The following is a 13,968-nucleotide window of genomic DNA, read 5'->3' on the forward strand; positions in this document are numbered from 1 at the left end:
CTCTTTTGATTTCCATTTGCATGGAGTATCTTTTTCCATCCCCTCACTTTATGTGTCCCTAGGTTTGAAGTATGTCTCTTGTAGATAGCATATATATGGATCTTGTTTTTGTATCCATTCAGCCAGTCTGTGTCTTTTGGTTAGGGCATTTAATCCATTTACATTTAAGGTAATTATCAATATGTATGTTCCTATTTCCATTTTTTAAATTGTTTTGGGTTTGTTTTTGTAAGTCTTTTCCTTCTCTTGTATTTCCTGCCTAGAGAAGTTCCTTTAGAATTTGTTGTAAAGTTGGTTTGGTGGTGCTGAATTCTCTTTACTTTTGCTTGTCTGTAAAGGTTTTAATTTATCCGTTCAATCTGAATGAGATCCTTGCTGGGTAATCTTGGTTGTAGGTTTTTCCCTTTCATTACTATAAATATATCTTGCCACTCCCTTCTGGTCTGTAGAGTTTCTGCTGAAAGATCAGCTGTTAACATTATGGGGATTCCCTTGTATGTTATTTGTTGCTTTTCCCTTGATGCTTTTAATATTTTTTTGTGTGTTTAATCTTTGTTAGTTTGATTAATATGTGTCTTGACATGTTTCTCCTTGGGTTTATCCTGTATGGGACTCTCTGCTTCCTGGACTTGATTGACTACTTCCTTTCCTGTGCTGGGGAAGTTTTCAACTCTAATCTCTTCAAATATTTTCTCAGACCCTTTCTTTTTTTTTCTTCTGGGACACCTATAATTTGAATGTTGGTGTGCTTAATGTTGTCCCAGATGTCTCTGAGACTGTCCTCCATTTTCATTCTTTTTTCTTTATTCTGCTCTGTGGCAGTTATCTCCACCATTCTATCTTCCAGCTCACTTTTCCGTTTTTCTGCCTCAGTTATTCTGCTATTGATTCCTTCTAGAGTATTTTTGATTTCAGTTTTTGTGTTGTTCGTTACTGTTTGTTTGCTCTTTAGTTCTTCTAGGTTCTAGTTAAACGTTTCTTGTATTTTCTCTATTCTATTTTCTAGATTGTGGATCATCTTTACTATGATTACTCTCAATTCTTTTTCAGGTAGTTTGCCTATTTCCTCTTTATTTATTTGGTCTTGTGGGTTTTTACCTTGCTTCTTTACCTGTAAGATATTTCTCTGTCTTCTCATTTTACCTAATTTACAGTGTTTGAGGTCTCCTTTCCCTAGGCTGCAGGGTCATAGTTCCTCTTGCTTCTGTTCTCTGCCCCCAGTGGCTAAGGTTGGTCCAGTGTCTTGTGTAGGTTTCCTAATAGGAGGGACTGGTGCCTGCGCTCTGGTGGGTGGAGCTGAGTCTTTTTTCCTTTGATGAGCAGGGCTGGGTCAGGTGGTGTGTTTTGGGGTGTCTGTGAGCTTAGTATGACTTTAGGTAGTCTGTGTGCTGATGGGTGGGTTTGTGTTTCTGTCTTGCTTGTTGTTTGTTGTGAGCTGCTGGCAGTTGGGTGGAGATGGGTCTTGGATTCAGATGGAGGCTACCGTGAGATCTCTCAGTGATTAATTTTCCTTGGGGCCGGGAATTCTGTAGTGTTCCAGCATCCTGGACTCAGTGCTCCCACTCCAGAGCCTCTGGCCCGACTTCTGGTCGAGGGACCAAGACCCCACAAGTCACTCATCCTGGCAATAAAGGGGATTAAAAAAAAATACTAACAAAGCCCCAGACAAATGCTATAAAGTAAAATCAAACAATCAGAAACAGAAACAAGGTAACACACACACAAAAGAAAGAAAAATAGAACCAAATAAATCAAATAGCAAGAGAACCACCAGACAAACAAAAGAACCCAAGAATGAATGAAATCAAACAATTAAGAAGAAAGCTGACAAAAACCAAGAAAGAAAACCAAAGCAGAGTGCCAACTGAAGAATGAAGCAAAGAAACAGAACTGACAAAAATGATATAAAAAAAGAAAAAGAGAAAGGGGAAAGAAGACAGAACAACAGAAAAGCAATGTAGAAACAAATATTTAAAAAAAAAAGTAGAAAGTATATTTAAGGAAAAAAAGACAAACAAAACCCTGGAGAAATGGTAAAAACAAAATCAAACAAAAAGAGAAACAAGGAACACACACACACATAAAAGAAACAAAAACAGAGCCAAATAAAACAAAAAGCAAGAGAACAACCAGACAAACAGAACTCAAAAATGAAATCAAACAATTAGGATTAAAACTAACAAAAACACATAAGCTAAAGACAAAACCAAAGCAGTGTGACCACTGAAGAATAAAGCAAGGAAACAGAACTTACAAAAATGATTAAAAAATAATAATAAAATAAAATAAAAAGGGAAAAAACACAGACAACAGAAAAGCAAAGTAGAAACAAATATATATATTAAAAAAAAGGAAAATAATATTAAAGAAAAAGAAAAAGGAAAAAAATTAGGGAAAAGAACACAGAAAAGAAAAACAAAGTAAAAATAGAAATGTATAAAAAAAATAGAAAGTAAAAATATGTTATAAAACATGGAGATCCCAAAAGAGTGAAAAAAAACCTAAAACCAAAAAACCAAAACCAAAAAAAAGCTAGAACCAAGAACAGAATGAATCAAAACATAATAAAATTAATAGCAATAATTATGTGTCCCTGGCATCTCTGCTGTAAGTGTCCTTGCACACGCCGTGAGCCACAGCCCACCTCCGCCTCCCCAAGAGGCTCTCCTCTGCCTCTGGGCTGGTCTCTAGACCTTCTGTGGGCCCTGTGGGCACCACTCAGACTCTGATCTGGCCCAATTCCTGCATGTGCTGCCCTCAATGTCCACAGCTGCCAGAGCTAGACCATTTTCATTTGTGGGAACACTCATTGTCTACTCAGATATTCCTTAGACGCAGGATCTACCTAGCTGATCGGAGGGATTTAGTCTGCAGCTTGTACAGCTGATGGAAGGATTTTTGATCTTCCTTAGTCACCCCGTCCCTGGGGTTCAGCTCTGGTTTTATCCCCACCTCTGCGTGTGGTCCACCCACAGGAGTCTGGTCCTGAGGTTGCCTTGGAGCTCTAGGGTCTGCCCCCATGAGGACCGGGTGCAGAGGTGGTATGACTGCTTGGATCGTGGGAGCCCCGACAGCCCCAAATGCACAGGGAAGCTGGCAGCCACAGGCACAAGAGATATGGCCCTAGTGAGGGCCTTTTCTGGTGCCCGGCATAAGGCACATGAGGGCCAGCCTTAGCCAGGGTTTTTCTGGCACCCGGCAGCAGGCGTGCAAGGGCCAGCCCTGAGAGGGCTTTTTTTCCCCCTTATTTTTTGCCCTGCAGCCAGCATGTGAGGGCCAGCTCTGATGGGGCTTTTTTTATTGCTCAGCAGCCAGCGCACAGAGCCAGCCTTGAGTGGGCTTCTTTTATTGTCGTCAGCAGGCACTGGCATGTGGGGAGAGAGAGGTTACAATGGTGGCTCCTCTCCCCTCTTGTGACTCAGCAATAGCGCCCTGCTTCCATGGCAGTCCAGTCTTCCTCCACAGGCATTCCCTGCTGCACATTTCCTCCCTCCCGTCCCTTCAGTCTGTCTCCCCACAACCAACAGCAGTTCTCTCTGGGCCTGTTCTCCAATCCCCATGCGCCAGCTCCCAGCCCCCTTGCACACCTGTGAATACACATCCCAGTCCGGGGCACATAGGGCTGAGGTACGGACCATCTGTGTATTTCTCACTCTGCCCCGTCTGCCAGAGACTGGCCACTTCACCTTCTTCTGACAGCCTCAAATGCTGCCCTTCTGTCCCAATCGATTTCCCCGTCGGAGAGGGGGTTTCCCCAAATTCGGGCATCTCTCCTCTGCTTCAGCTCCCCCGACCCAGAGTGGAGGTCCTGTCCTAATTCCTCTCCTTCTCCTTCTCTCTTTTTTTTTCCGTCCTACCAGTTATGCAGGGATCTTTATAGTCCGTTCCGGTGTCCAAGGTCTTCTGCTAGTTTTCAGCCAGTGTTCTGTGAGAATTGTTGCATCTACAGATGTATTCCTGATGCATCCATAGAGAGAGATGAACTCCATGCCCACTTACTCCTCCACCATCTTGAATCTCTCTTCTTGTAGCGTCCTTATCTGGCTTTGGTATCGGGGTAGTGCTGTCCCTGTAAAATGAATTTGGAAGTGTTCACTCCTCTTCAACTTTTTCACAGAAGAAACTGAGAAGAATTGGTATTAATTCTTCTCTATATGTATATGTATGGTAGAATTCACCGGGGAAGCCATCAGGTTGTGGGCTTATTTTTGTTGGGAAGTCTTTGATTGTTGATTCAATCTCCTTACTCCTTCCGTCTGTTCAGATTTTCTGTTCCATCATGGTTCAGTCTTGTTAGGTTGCATGTTTGCTAGGAAGTTATCTGTTTCTTCTAGGTTATCCAATATGTTGGCAAATAATTGTTCATAGTAGTCTCTTATAATCTTTTGTCTTTCTATGGTGTTAGCTGTAATATCTCCACTTTCATTTAGAATTTTGAGTCCTTTTTTTCCCCTTGGTTAGTCTAGCTAAACATTTGTCTCTCTTTTTTAAAAGCCAACTTTTTTTGTTGCTTTTTTCCTATTGTCTTTCTAGTTTCTATTTCTTTAATTTCTGCTCTAATATTTACTATTTCCTTCCCTCTGCTAACTATAGGCTTAGATTGATATTTATTTTCTAACTCCTTGAGGTTTAAAATTAGGTTGTTTGAGCTGTTCTTTTCTCTTAATGTAGTCATTTAGTGATATAAATTTCTCTTAGAACTGGTTTAAAAAAATTTTTTTTTACATCCCATAAGTTTGGCATGTTGTATTTTCCTTTTCATTGTCTCAAGATAATTTCTGATTTCCCTTTTGATTTCTTCTTTGATCCAATGGTTTTTCAGGAGCATATTGTTAAATTTCCACATATTTGTGATTTTTTTCAATTTCTTTTTGTTATTGATTTCTAGTTTCACACGATTGTGGTTAGAAAAGATTCCTGACATGATCTCAGTCTTCTTAAATTTGATAAGATTTGCTTTCTGGCCCAATATGATTTATCCTGGAGAATGTCCCATGTATGCTTGAGAAGAATGTATATTCTGGCGCTGTTGGATGGAATATTCTGTATATGTCTTAGGTTCATTTGGACCATAGTGGTATTCAGGCCTTCTGTTTCCTTATTAATTTTCTGTCTGGATGATCTATCCAATATTTAAAGTGGGGTACTGAGGTCCCTAATTATTACTGTATTGCCATCTATTTCTCCATTCAGTTCTATTAATATTTGCCTTAAATACTTAGGTGCTCCAATGTTGGGTGCACACATATTTACAATTGTTATATTCCCTTGATGAATTGACCCCTGGACCATATAGTGACCTCTGTCTCTTGTGACCAATTCTGACTGAAAGTCTATTTTATCTGATGTAAGTATAGCCATTCCTACTCTCTTTTGGTTTCCATTTGCATGAAATATCTTTTATAATCCCTTCACTTTCAGCCTGTATGTGTCATTAAAGCTAAAGTGAGTCTCTTGTAGGCAGCATATTGTTGGATTTGTTTTTCTTTTCTTTTTTTTATCCTTCATCCGCTCTGTGTCTTTTCGTTGGAGAATTTAGTCCTTTTGCATTTAAAATAATTATTAATAGGTAATTACTGTCATTTTGTTAATTGTTTTCTGAGTTTTTTTTAAGTCTTTTATCCTTTATTCCTCTCTTGCTGTCTTACTTTAATTTTTTTTTTAAAACTGGTATGCTTTAACTCCTTTCTCTTTATCTTTTTTGTATCTATGATAGGTTTTATTCTTTGTGGTTACCATGAGGTTTACATTAAACATCTTATAAATATAACAGTTTATTTTAAGCTGATTACAAACCTTCACTTGTGATGTTGTGTAATGATGCATCTGATACTGTTAGTGTTTTCAGTAGAAATGATGCATTATCACCTCAGAGTCTAGTCAGTTAAAATCCCAGGGAACTTCTATTTATTCATTTCTCAGCTACTGAAAGGATGCCTTTACTATACTTGGTACTGGGAATATGGAGGCCAATAAGACATACGGTTCCTGTCCTCAAGGAGTTTAAAGTTTAATGGGGACATAATAATTATATAAACAATTTACAAAATTACAATTGTGTTAAGAGCACCAAAGAGAAGTACCACAGGTTGGGAGCATATACCATGAGCGATTCTGAAGCAAAAGGAAATAGCGCTTTGAGGAAGAGATATAAGCAAAGACTTAAGATTAAGAGTTAAGAATTGAGAGAAAGAACAACAGCACATGCAAAATTGAAAAGGAGCTGGATGACATGGCAATGAGAGATCAGTCTGGTTCAAGCACATTGAGGAAGGTAAAAGGGAACCTGGAAGTAAGTGAGTGAGACCTTGCAAGAACCTGGAGACCAGTTTAAGGAGTTAGGACTTAAAGTGTAATGAGAGGCCACTAAATGGTTTGAAGCAGGGGAGTAATAAGAAGAGATTTACAGTTTAAAAAGCAAATACTTACTACGTGTGGAAAACAGATTCAAGTAAAGAATGGTTGTAGGAGACCAACTGGGAGGGAGGCAATGGCTGTAGTCCAGGCAGGGGATGATGCAGCACAGCCTAGGCTGGAGGTGGTGGTAATACAGAGAGATTCAAGATCTATTTAGGGCCTGATGACAGACTTTATGTGGGGAATAAGGAAGAGGAAAGTGTTAACCCTAAAGTTTTTTGCATGAAAAATGGAGGAGATGATAATGCCATTTTACTGAGACAGCAAATTCTTATATAAAAAGTGTTGTCAGACTGGGCTTCCCCATCCTGAACTTGGGTAATTAATGTTTTCAACTTACTGCAAGACTTTTATATTCACCCCTGTTGATTTTTTCATTTCTTTGGCTCATACTTCCAGTCGGTTCGGATGTTTAAAAATCTTTAGTCTATCATCCAACGTCTCCTGTAAATCCTCCCAGCTTTTTATCATCTACAAATTTGGTAAGTCATACTTTGTAATCATTTACTAAGTTGTTATTAAGCATGTAAAAAGAGAACAGAATTAAGTACAGTGCATCCTTAATAATCTCTCTTCAGGTTGGCACTGGTTCATTAAGCAATACAACTGAGGTGTGTAACTAGCACCAGCAATAACACTGAACACTGAGGATGTGCCTAGCACTTAATGTCCATTATTTAATTTATTCTTCATGAAATTAATTTTTTCCATCCTCAAATACTCATTGAGCTCTTGTTATATGTCAGGAACTGAGGTAGGCACTATAATCATCCCCATTTTAGAGATAAGGAAACTCAGGCTCAGAGGTGAAGTAACTGGTTCTAAGTAACACAGTTAGTAAAGGACAGAGTTATAATATGAACCCCAGCTTGGAGACCCTCCAAACATATGCTGCTAAAAATTGAGTTTTTATTTTGTATACTTAAATTTTATATTTTTTTAATTCATAAGTCCAGATCTAAGGTGTAAGTGAGCGCGCGCTCATTAGGAATTTTTCCAGACCAGTTTCTCTGTTACTTACATCAAAGAACTTCTCAGTATTATCTCTAATACATATTATAATTTCTACATATTTTTCATGGCATCACGTTTTTAGTTAAACTGAGGGCTTTTTCCCACACCTACCCTCACAAAGTTCAGTTTGTTGATCAGATAATACAATTCTTCTCTCTTCATCTCTTCTTTCATGGTCAACATTATAAATGATCCTGTTCAAATTCTAATATCTTTATTAGGTTAGAAACCAATTGTAGAAGTCTAAGAAATGAAGATTTTTTTTATATAGGTGGGATTTGCTATTTACATTTTAAGAAAAATTGCTGTATTTCAAAAATATTTTTTATAAAATGGGATAATTGAATTTCACAATATTCCCTTTGCACACAAATAATTATAACAAAAAGTTGCGAAGTTGGTAATTTAAGAAAATAAATGCAAATAAGGTAAACAAGATTCTGAACAAACAGGACTCCTCCTGTCTCCAATTCCAAAGAAATATTCCCAGAAGAAGAATGTTCTGGTTTAAAAAAAGAAAGCAAGTAAGAATTAACCCAGAACGCACTTGGTTTTTACCAGTAAGTCAATTTCATTTCAGAAGTGTGACACTCTATGTCCAGGAGGTATATAAAAAAATTCTCTGCCAATATCAAAACTCAATAAAAAATTTTCAGTTTAGACAAAGAATAGTTGTTTTATAAGGCTTATCAGTGCAAGACATTATACAGCCAAGAAAATGTTACCAAAAATCTAACTGGCTAGGATGACTGTCATTTTAAAATTCAGGAACACAACAGAGGGGTTTTACCAAGTAAAGTCTCGGCACTCAGCTTCTAACACATTGTAGGTTTTTCAAAGGCTGCATTTATTTAGTTTTAACAACAACAAAAGAGCTACATCTACTTAGTTTCTCACTTACATGCAAAACATACTTCTTCAAACATCAAAATAAATGTTTCCTAAGCACTAACATACCTAAGAAAATTCACTCACCTCTAAGCTTCTGGAGGTCCTCCTTCAAATCAGGCCCTGCCAGCATGAAGATACTTTCTGACACAGGATTCTTATCAGTAAGGCTTTCATTGCTGGTATTCACAATAGCTGTACAGTTTAGTAATGCCACATCTCCTTTCCTGAGGAAAATAAATAAATAAGAGCAAGTGTGGGGAAGAGGATGCAGATAAGAAAGCTAGTTTCTAATTGTTTCAAAACATTCTATCTTCACTCCCTTCACAACATTGGTTTTACCAGTTCACAAGCTTAAGCAATAGTAAAAAGTTGTTCCTGATTCGGAAAGGCTAATATGGCATCTCAGATAGATCTTGAACGCAACTGCTATAACCCTGAAACCCACAAAACCATCATGTCATTCCTTTGCTTCTTTCATATTCCTCTTACATTGTAACAGAGTCTTACAGAGCTGAAAGTAGGTGGTTTAAAGAGTTTAAACACAGCAACGTTATTCATAATAGCCAAAAAGTGGAAACAACCCAAATATCTATCAACTAATGAACTGATAAACTGAATGTGGTATACCCATGCAGTGGAATATTACTTGGCCATAAAAAGGAATGAAGTACTGATTCATACTACAACACAGATGAATCTTAAGAACATTATGCTAAGTCACAATTGATTCCATTTATACGAAATGTCCAGAATAGGCAAATCTATAGAGATAGAAAGTAGATTAGTGGTTGGCTAGAGCAGAGAGTTGGGGGCGGGGGCATATACTAGCACACAAGCTTAAACAGTAGTAAAAAAAAAGTTGTTCCTGACTCAGAAACGCTAATATAGCATCTCAGATAGATCTTGGATGCAAGTGCTACAACCTTGAAACTCACAAAACCATCATGTCATTCCTTTGCTTCTTACGTAAGAGATGTGTGTGAGATGGGGAGTGACAGCTAATGGGAACAGGACTTTGGGGTGATGAAAATGTTCTAAAATTGACTCTGGTGACGGTTGCACAATTTTGTGAATATACTAAAAACCACTGACTTGTACAATTTAAACTAGTGCATTTGTATGGTATATGAATTACATCTCTAAAGCTTTTTTAAAAACAGAAATGTACTACTACTACTACATGCAACAACATGGACGAACTTTCAAATAATTGTGCTGAATGAAAGAGGTCAGACTAAAAAAAGTGCACGATTCCATTTATATAAAGCTCTAGAAAATGCATACTAATCCATAGTGACAGAAAGATGAATGATTGCTTGGGGATGTTGAGGCACGGAGGGGCAGGAGAGAGGGATTACCAAGGGACACAAAAAAACTTCTTGGGTGATAAATATATTCACTATCTTGATTCTGGTGATGGGTTCATGGGTGTATACATGTCAAAATTTACCAAACTGTACACTCTAAATATATGCAGTTTATTGTATGTTAATTATGTGTCAGTAAAGCTGTAAATGTGTATGCAAAGTAATATTTCAATAATGCAAGGGTTCACAAAAAAGAATCTAGAAAAAATTATGAAAAAAAGAATCTAGAAGAAATTATGAGAAAGTATTATTATATCATGATATGATTTAAACAAGGAATTACCAGAGAACCACTTTTCCATTGATATTCTTATTGTAAAGAAAAGGTGATCTAATAGTCTCTTCCTGATATGTTTCAGCTGCAGTATCAGAAGTAGTTAATTGTTCTTCACAAGAATTGCCCCAGCTTGGTAGTGTATCCACATCCACAAACTGGGAAGGTGCACCCAAGGGATCCATGGAATGGGAACTTCAGCTTGTCTTTTCCCAAATTCCTCAGCAGTTCAATATTCACTGTAGACTTTAGCTTAAGAGAAAAGAAAGAATCATTTTAATAGAGAAGCACAGGTATTACTTTACTTCTATTAGAGTAAAAAACAAAACTCTGCTGTGAAATGCTCCAATAGTACACTGTGTGATTATAGTCACTTAAACAGTCCATTAAAAAATCAAACGTACAACAATGAATTACTACAGCTTTTTTAAAACAGGAAGAAAGAGGGATTATTTAAACACAAATTATTTTCAAAGAATTACAGTCATTTAAATAATCACATGGCCCATCAATTCTACTTTCCAGAAACACAGGACTATTCATTCAACATTCATTGAGTGTCTGCTATTGGCGGGGTAGGGGGAGTGTCAGGTGCTGCAAGAGATACAAAGATAAATACTATGTACAACTTACAAAGTTCAGTCTAATACGGAGGATGAGAAGCAGGGAGGTTACTGCAATCAGGTAGTAAGAGATAAAGGTCTGAACTATGTAGAGAAACAGATGGAGAGGAAGGCATAGATTTGTGAGGCAATATACAAAGGAAAAATTAACAGGATTTGACAATTTACAGACTATAGTATATGAGACACCGATGTGGTATAAGGTTGGTTGTCCAGAAATGTAGAATTAGAAGAGAAGGGTGCTAGGAAGACACATAGTGTCAAGTACCACAGAAACTCATGGGAAATTTAACATGATACTTCATTTGGCAATAAGTCAGATAGCTATTTCAGTAAATAGCTAGATTCGTTCATTCAGTAAACGAATGGTAGGTTCGTTCATTCAGTAAATCTTCATAAGCACCTATATGTGTCAGGTATTGTTCTAGTCACTGGGGATATGGTGAATAAGACAGAGCAAGTCCCTACCCTTAGAGAGCTGATGCTTCCTTGAAAGCAGATGAAAAACGATAAACAAACAAGCAAGCAGGTATCTAATAGAACGACTGGAGGCAGTGAGTATTATAAGAAAAAGGTTATATCTGAGTAGAGAGCTAAATAAAGTGAGAGAGCAAGCCATGTGAAGCTCTGGAGGGTGCGTCAGGCAGAGGGAATGGCAAGTACAAAGGCCAAAAGGGCAGGGAAGAGCTTGGTCTATTCCAGAAGAGCGCAGAGGCTGGTTTGGCTAGAGTACAGCGAGCTAGGTAATGAGTAGCAGGTGATGAGGCTGGTGAGCCAAGGAAAGGCCAGATGATCTAGTTTGTAAGCCATGGTGAGAAGTTTAGATCTTAATGTAAATGAGGGCAAGCTATTAGAGGGTCCCTATAAGGATAATGACTTAATATAAATATTTGAAAAGATTACTCTAGCTACAGTGAAACTGAGTGGGGGCGAGAGTAAACGCAGAGACCAGTAGAAAACGACTGGAGCAATCTAGGTGATGGTGATGAAGGTGGTGAGGAATGATTAGAATTGGAATGAATTTTGAAGGTAGGGTCAACAAGACTTTCTAAATGCACCTGAGGGGGTGAGGGAAAAGAACAGAATCAAAGGTTACTCCTAGATTTCCTGCTTGAGCAATTAAATAGATGGTAATGCTACTTATAGAGAAGGAAAAGACTTGAGTAGGTTGCAGGTGGAGTAATAATCAAGGTACTTTTTTCCTTATGTTTTTGCATGTGTTAGTTTGAGATGCCCATTATATGCCCAAGTATGTATATCAAACATGCAGTTGGCTGGCTACATGAGGCTAGAGCCCAGAGGAGAGGTCAGGCTAAAGATATAAATTTGGAAGTCTCAGCATATGGATGGTATTTAAGACCACCAAGAGAGAAAATGCAAATAGAGAATAGATCCAAGGACTCAGTCCTAAGGCCAAATTTAGAGGCTGGAAAGAGGAAAAGTTAAAAAAATAAAACGAGAGAGAGAAAAGCATTGATAAGAATGGAAGGAAGATCTGGAAAGTGTGGTACCCTAAAAGCCAAGTGAAGAAAGTAATTTTAGACAGAATGCTCAAGAGGGATCATCTAGGGTTAAATGCTACTGAAAGGTTGAGTAAGGACTAAGAACTAATTAGTCGGTTTGTTAAATTGGAGATCGCTGGTAACACTGAACATACATGAGAGCAGAGAGATGATTAGGGAATGACAGCTGGTATGTGAACTTCCTGAGACGCTTTTCTGTACGATCCTAATGTTTGTTAAGAGTCAAGGAGAAAAAGCATGCCTTTCTATACCTAATTTCTTGCTGTTTCTTGCTGAGAGACATGGGATACTAATTGGAATGAACCATGGATTTGACACAATATTCTAATTCCTGCACCAACACTGTGTGGTAGGAAATGTGCTCATTTATATAACAATTTCAGAAAGGCCTTGTAGATGATACCAGGATAAAATTGTATCCGAGGATTATTCTTATTTGTTACTAAGTACTCCTTTGATATTATTTTGAAATAAAGAAACTAATTTAATCTAGAAGTTGGTGTTTAGTCCCTCCAATTGGCCTTTGAAACTAGAGGCAACCACAAGTCCTGTTGATCTGTTCACAAGTATTCAGCCTGGAACTGGACAAGCTGAACAGAGTACAAGTGAAGGCTACAGTCACTGTCTATGGCTGAACTGCCTTGAGCTCAATGGAATGACACCCTGCAGAAATTCATAATTTCAAAAGATTATCCACAGGTTTTTGGTGACGACTCATGCTGAAATTTCTTAACCATAATATTAAAAATTCCATTAAAAACAAACTTAGTTTTCATTTTGCAAACTTGAATGTCAAATTACAGGACAAAACTACTTCTTTAAAATAACTTTTCTTTCCAATTCTAAGTAATACTCACTTACAGAACATTTGAAAGATACCAAAAAGTAGTTCCTACCTTTTTCTGTGATAGGTAAAATCATAAGGTACGTACAATTTTGAATCCAGTTTCTTTAGTATTTTAAGGTAAATATTTCCATATGCAATTACACTTTGAGGCAGAAGCAGAATGGTAAAAGCTTGGGCTCTGTTATCGGAAGGCCTGAGTTTGGGTTGAGGACCTACCACCTAATAGTCATATTATCCTTGACTCTAAACCAGAGTTTTCTTATTTCTAAAATAGGAGTAATGTACTACTATGGTTATTGTGAGAATTAAATGATATAATCTGTATTAAAATTGCACAGCAGGGACTTCCCTGGCGGTCCAGTGGTTAAGACTCTGCCTTCCAATGCAGGGGGTGCAGGTTTGATCCCTGGTTGGGGAGTTAAGATCCCACATGCCTCTTCACCAAAAATCCAAAAATACATAAAACAGAAGGAATATTGTAACAAATTCAATAAAGACTTTAAAAAAATGGTCCATATCAAAAGAATCTTTAAAAAAAACTGCATAGCAGAGCACCTGGCACCAAGCAAGGCACAATGAATGTTATGTTATAACTTTCTCAAAGCCAATGTGAAAGTCACCTGCACCACTGTTGAGATAAAGAGATGTTTTCATGTGTGGCAAAGACCAAGACACTCACTGTCAAAGACTCTCTAACGAGCATCAGATAAACCAAAAACAAATTGGTGAATTAAGATACACTCTTATTTATCTCAGTGTCTGCCCTTGTAATGACTTGTTAATCCCTAACACCTAGATCAACCCTACATCTGTTTTCTCTGATCTGCTCCTGTGCCAGTAGGGGGAAAAAAAAAAATCAGAAGTTATCCTCTCTGCTGTCAAAACAAATACCTGGTTTCCTATGTTAGCTTGGCCCTCCATCAACACTAACAGAAAATTGTTTTGAGTCATTCTTGGATGACTCTATGCTATTCCACACAGCATCTGTGATAGACAGCCTCCAAGATGTCCT

At 37.8% G+C, this 13,968-nt stretch overlaps 1 protein-coding gene across 1 annotated transcript in view; it reads right to left on the bottom strand.

Moving 5' to 3' along the window:
• The window catches only part of GDAP2 (ganglioside induced differentiation associated protein 2), a 74,378-nt gene that overhangs the window by 55,059 nt on the left and 5,351 nt on the right, over positions 1-13,968 (bottom strand). The window contains exons 2-3 of the mRNA XM_059928850.1: positions 9,973-10,215; positions 8,407-8,546 (exon numbers count right to left, since the gene is read on the bottom strand). Coding sequence (XP_059784833.1) covers positions 8,407-8,546; positions 9,973-10,148 — 316 coding nt within the window. The 5' untranslated portion in view covers positions 10,149-10,215. The remainder of the gene's footprint in view (positions 1-8,406; positions 8,547-9,972; positions 10,216-13,968) is intronic.

The sequence above is a fragment of the Balaenoptera ricei genome, chromosome 1, assembly GCF_028023285.1.
Source record: "Balaenoptera ricei isolate mBalRic1 chromosome 1, mBalRic1.hap2, whole genome shotgun sequence".
In the NCBI taxonomy this organism is placed as follows: domain Eukaryota; kingdom Metazoa; phylum Chordata; class Mammalia; order Artiodactyla; family Balaenopteridae; genus Balaenoptera; species Balaenoptera ricei.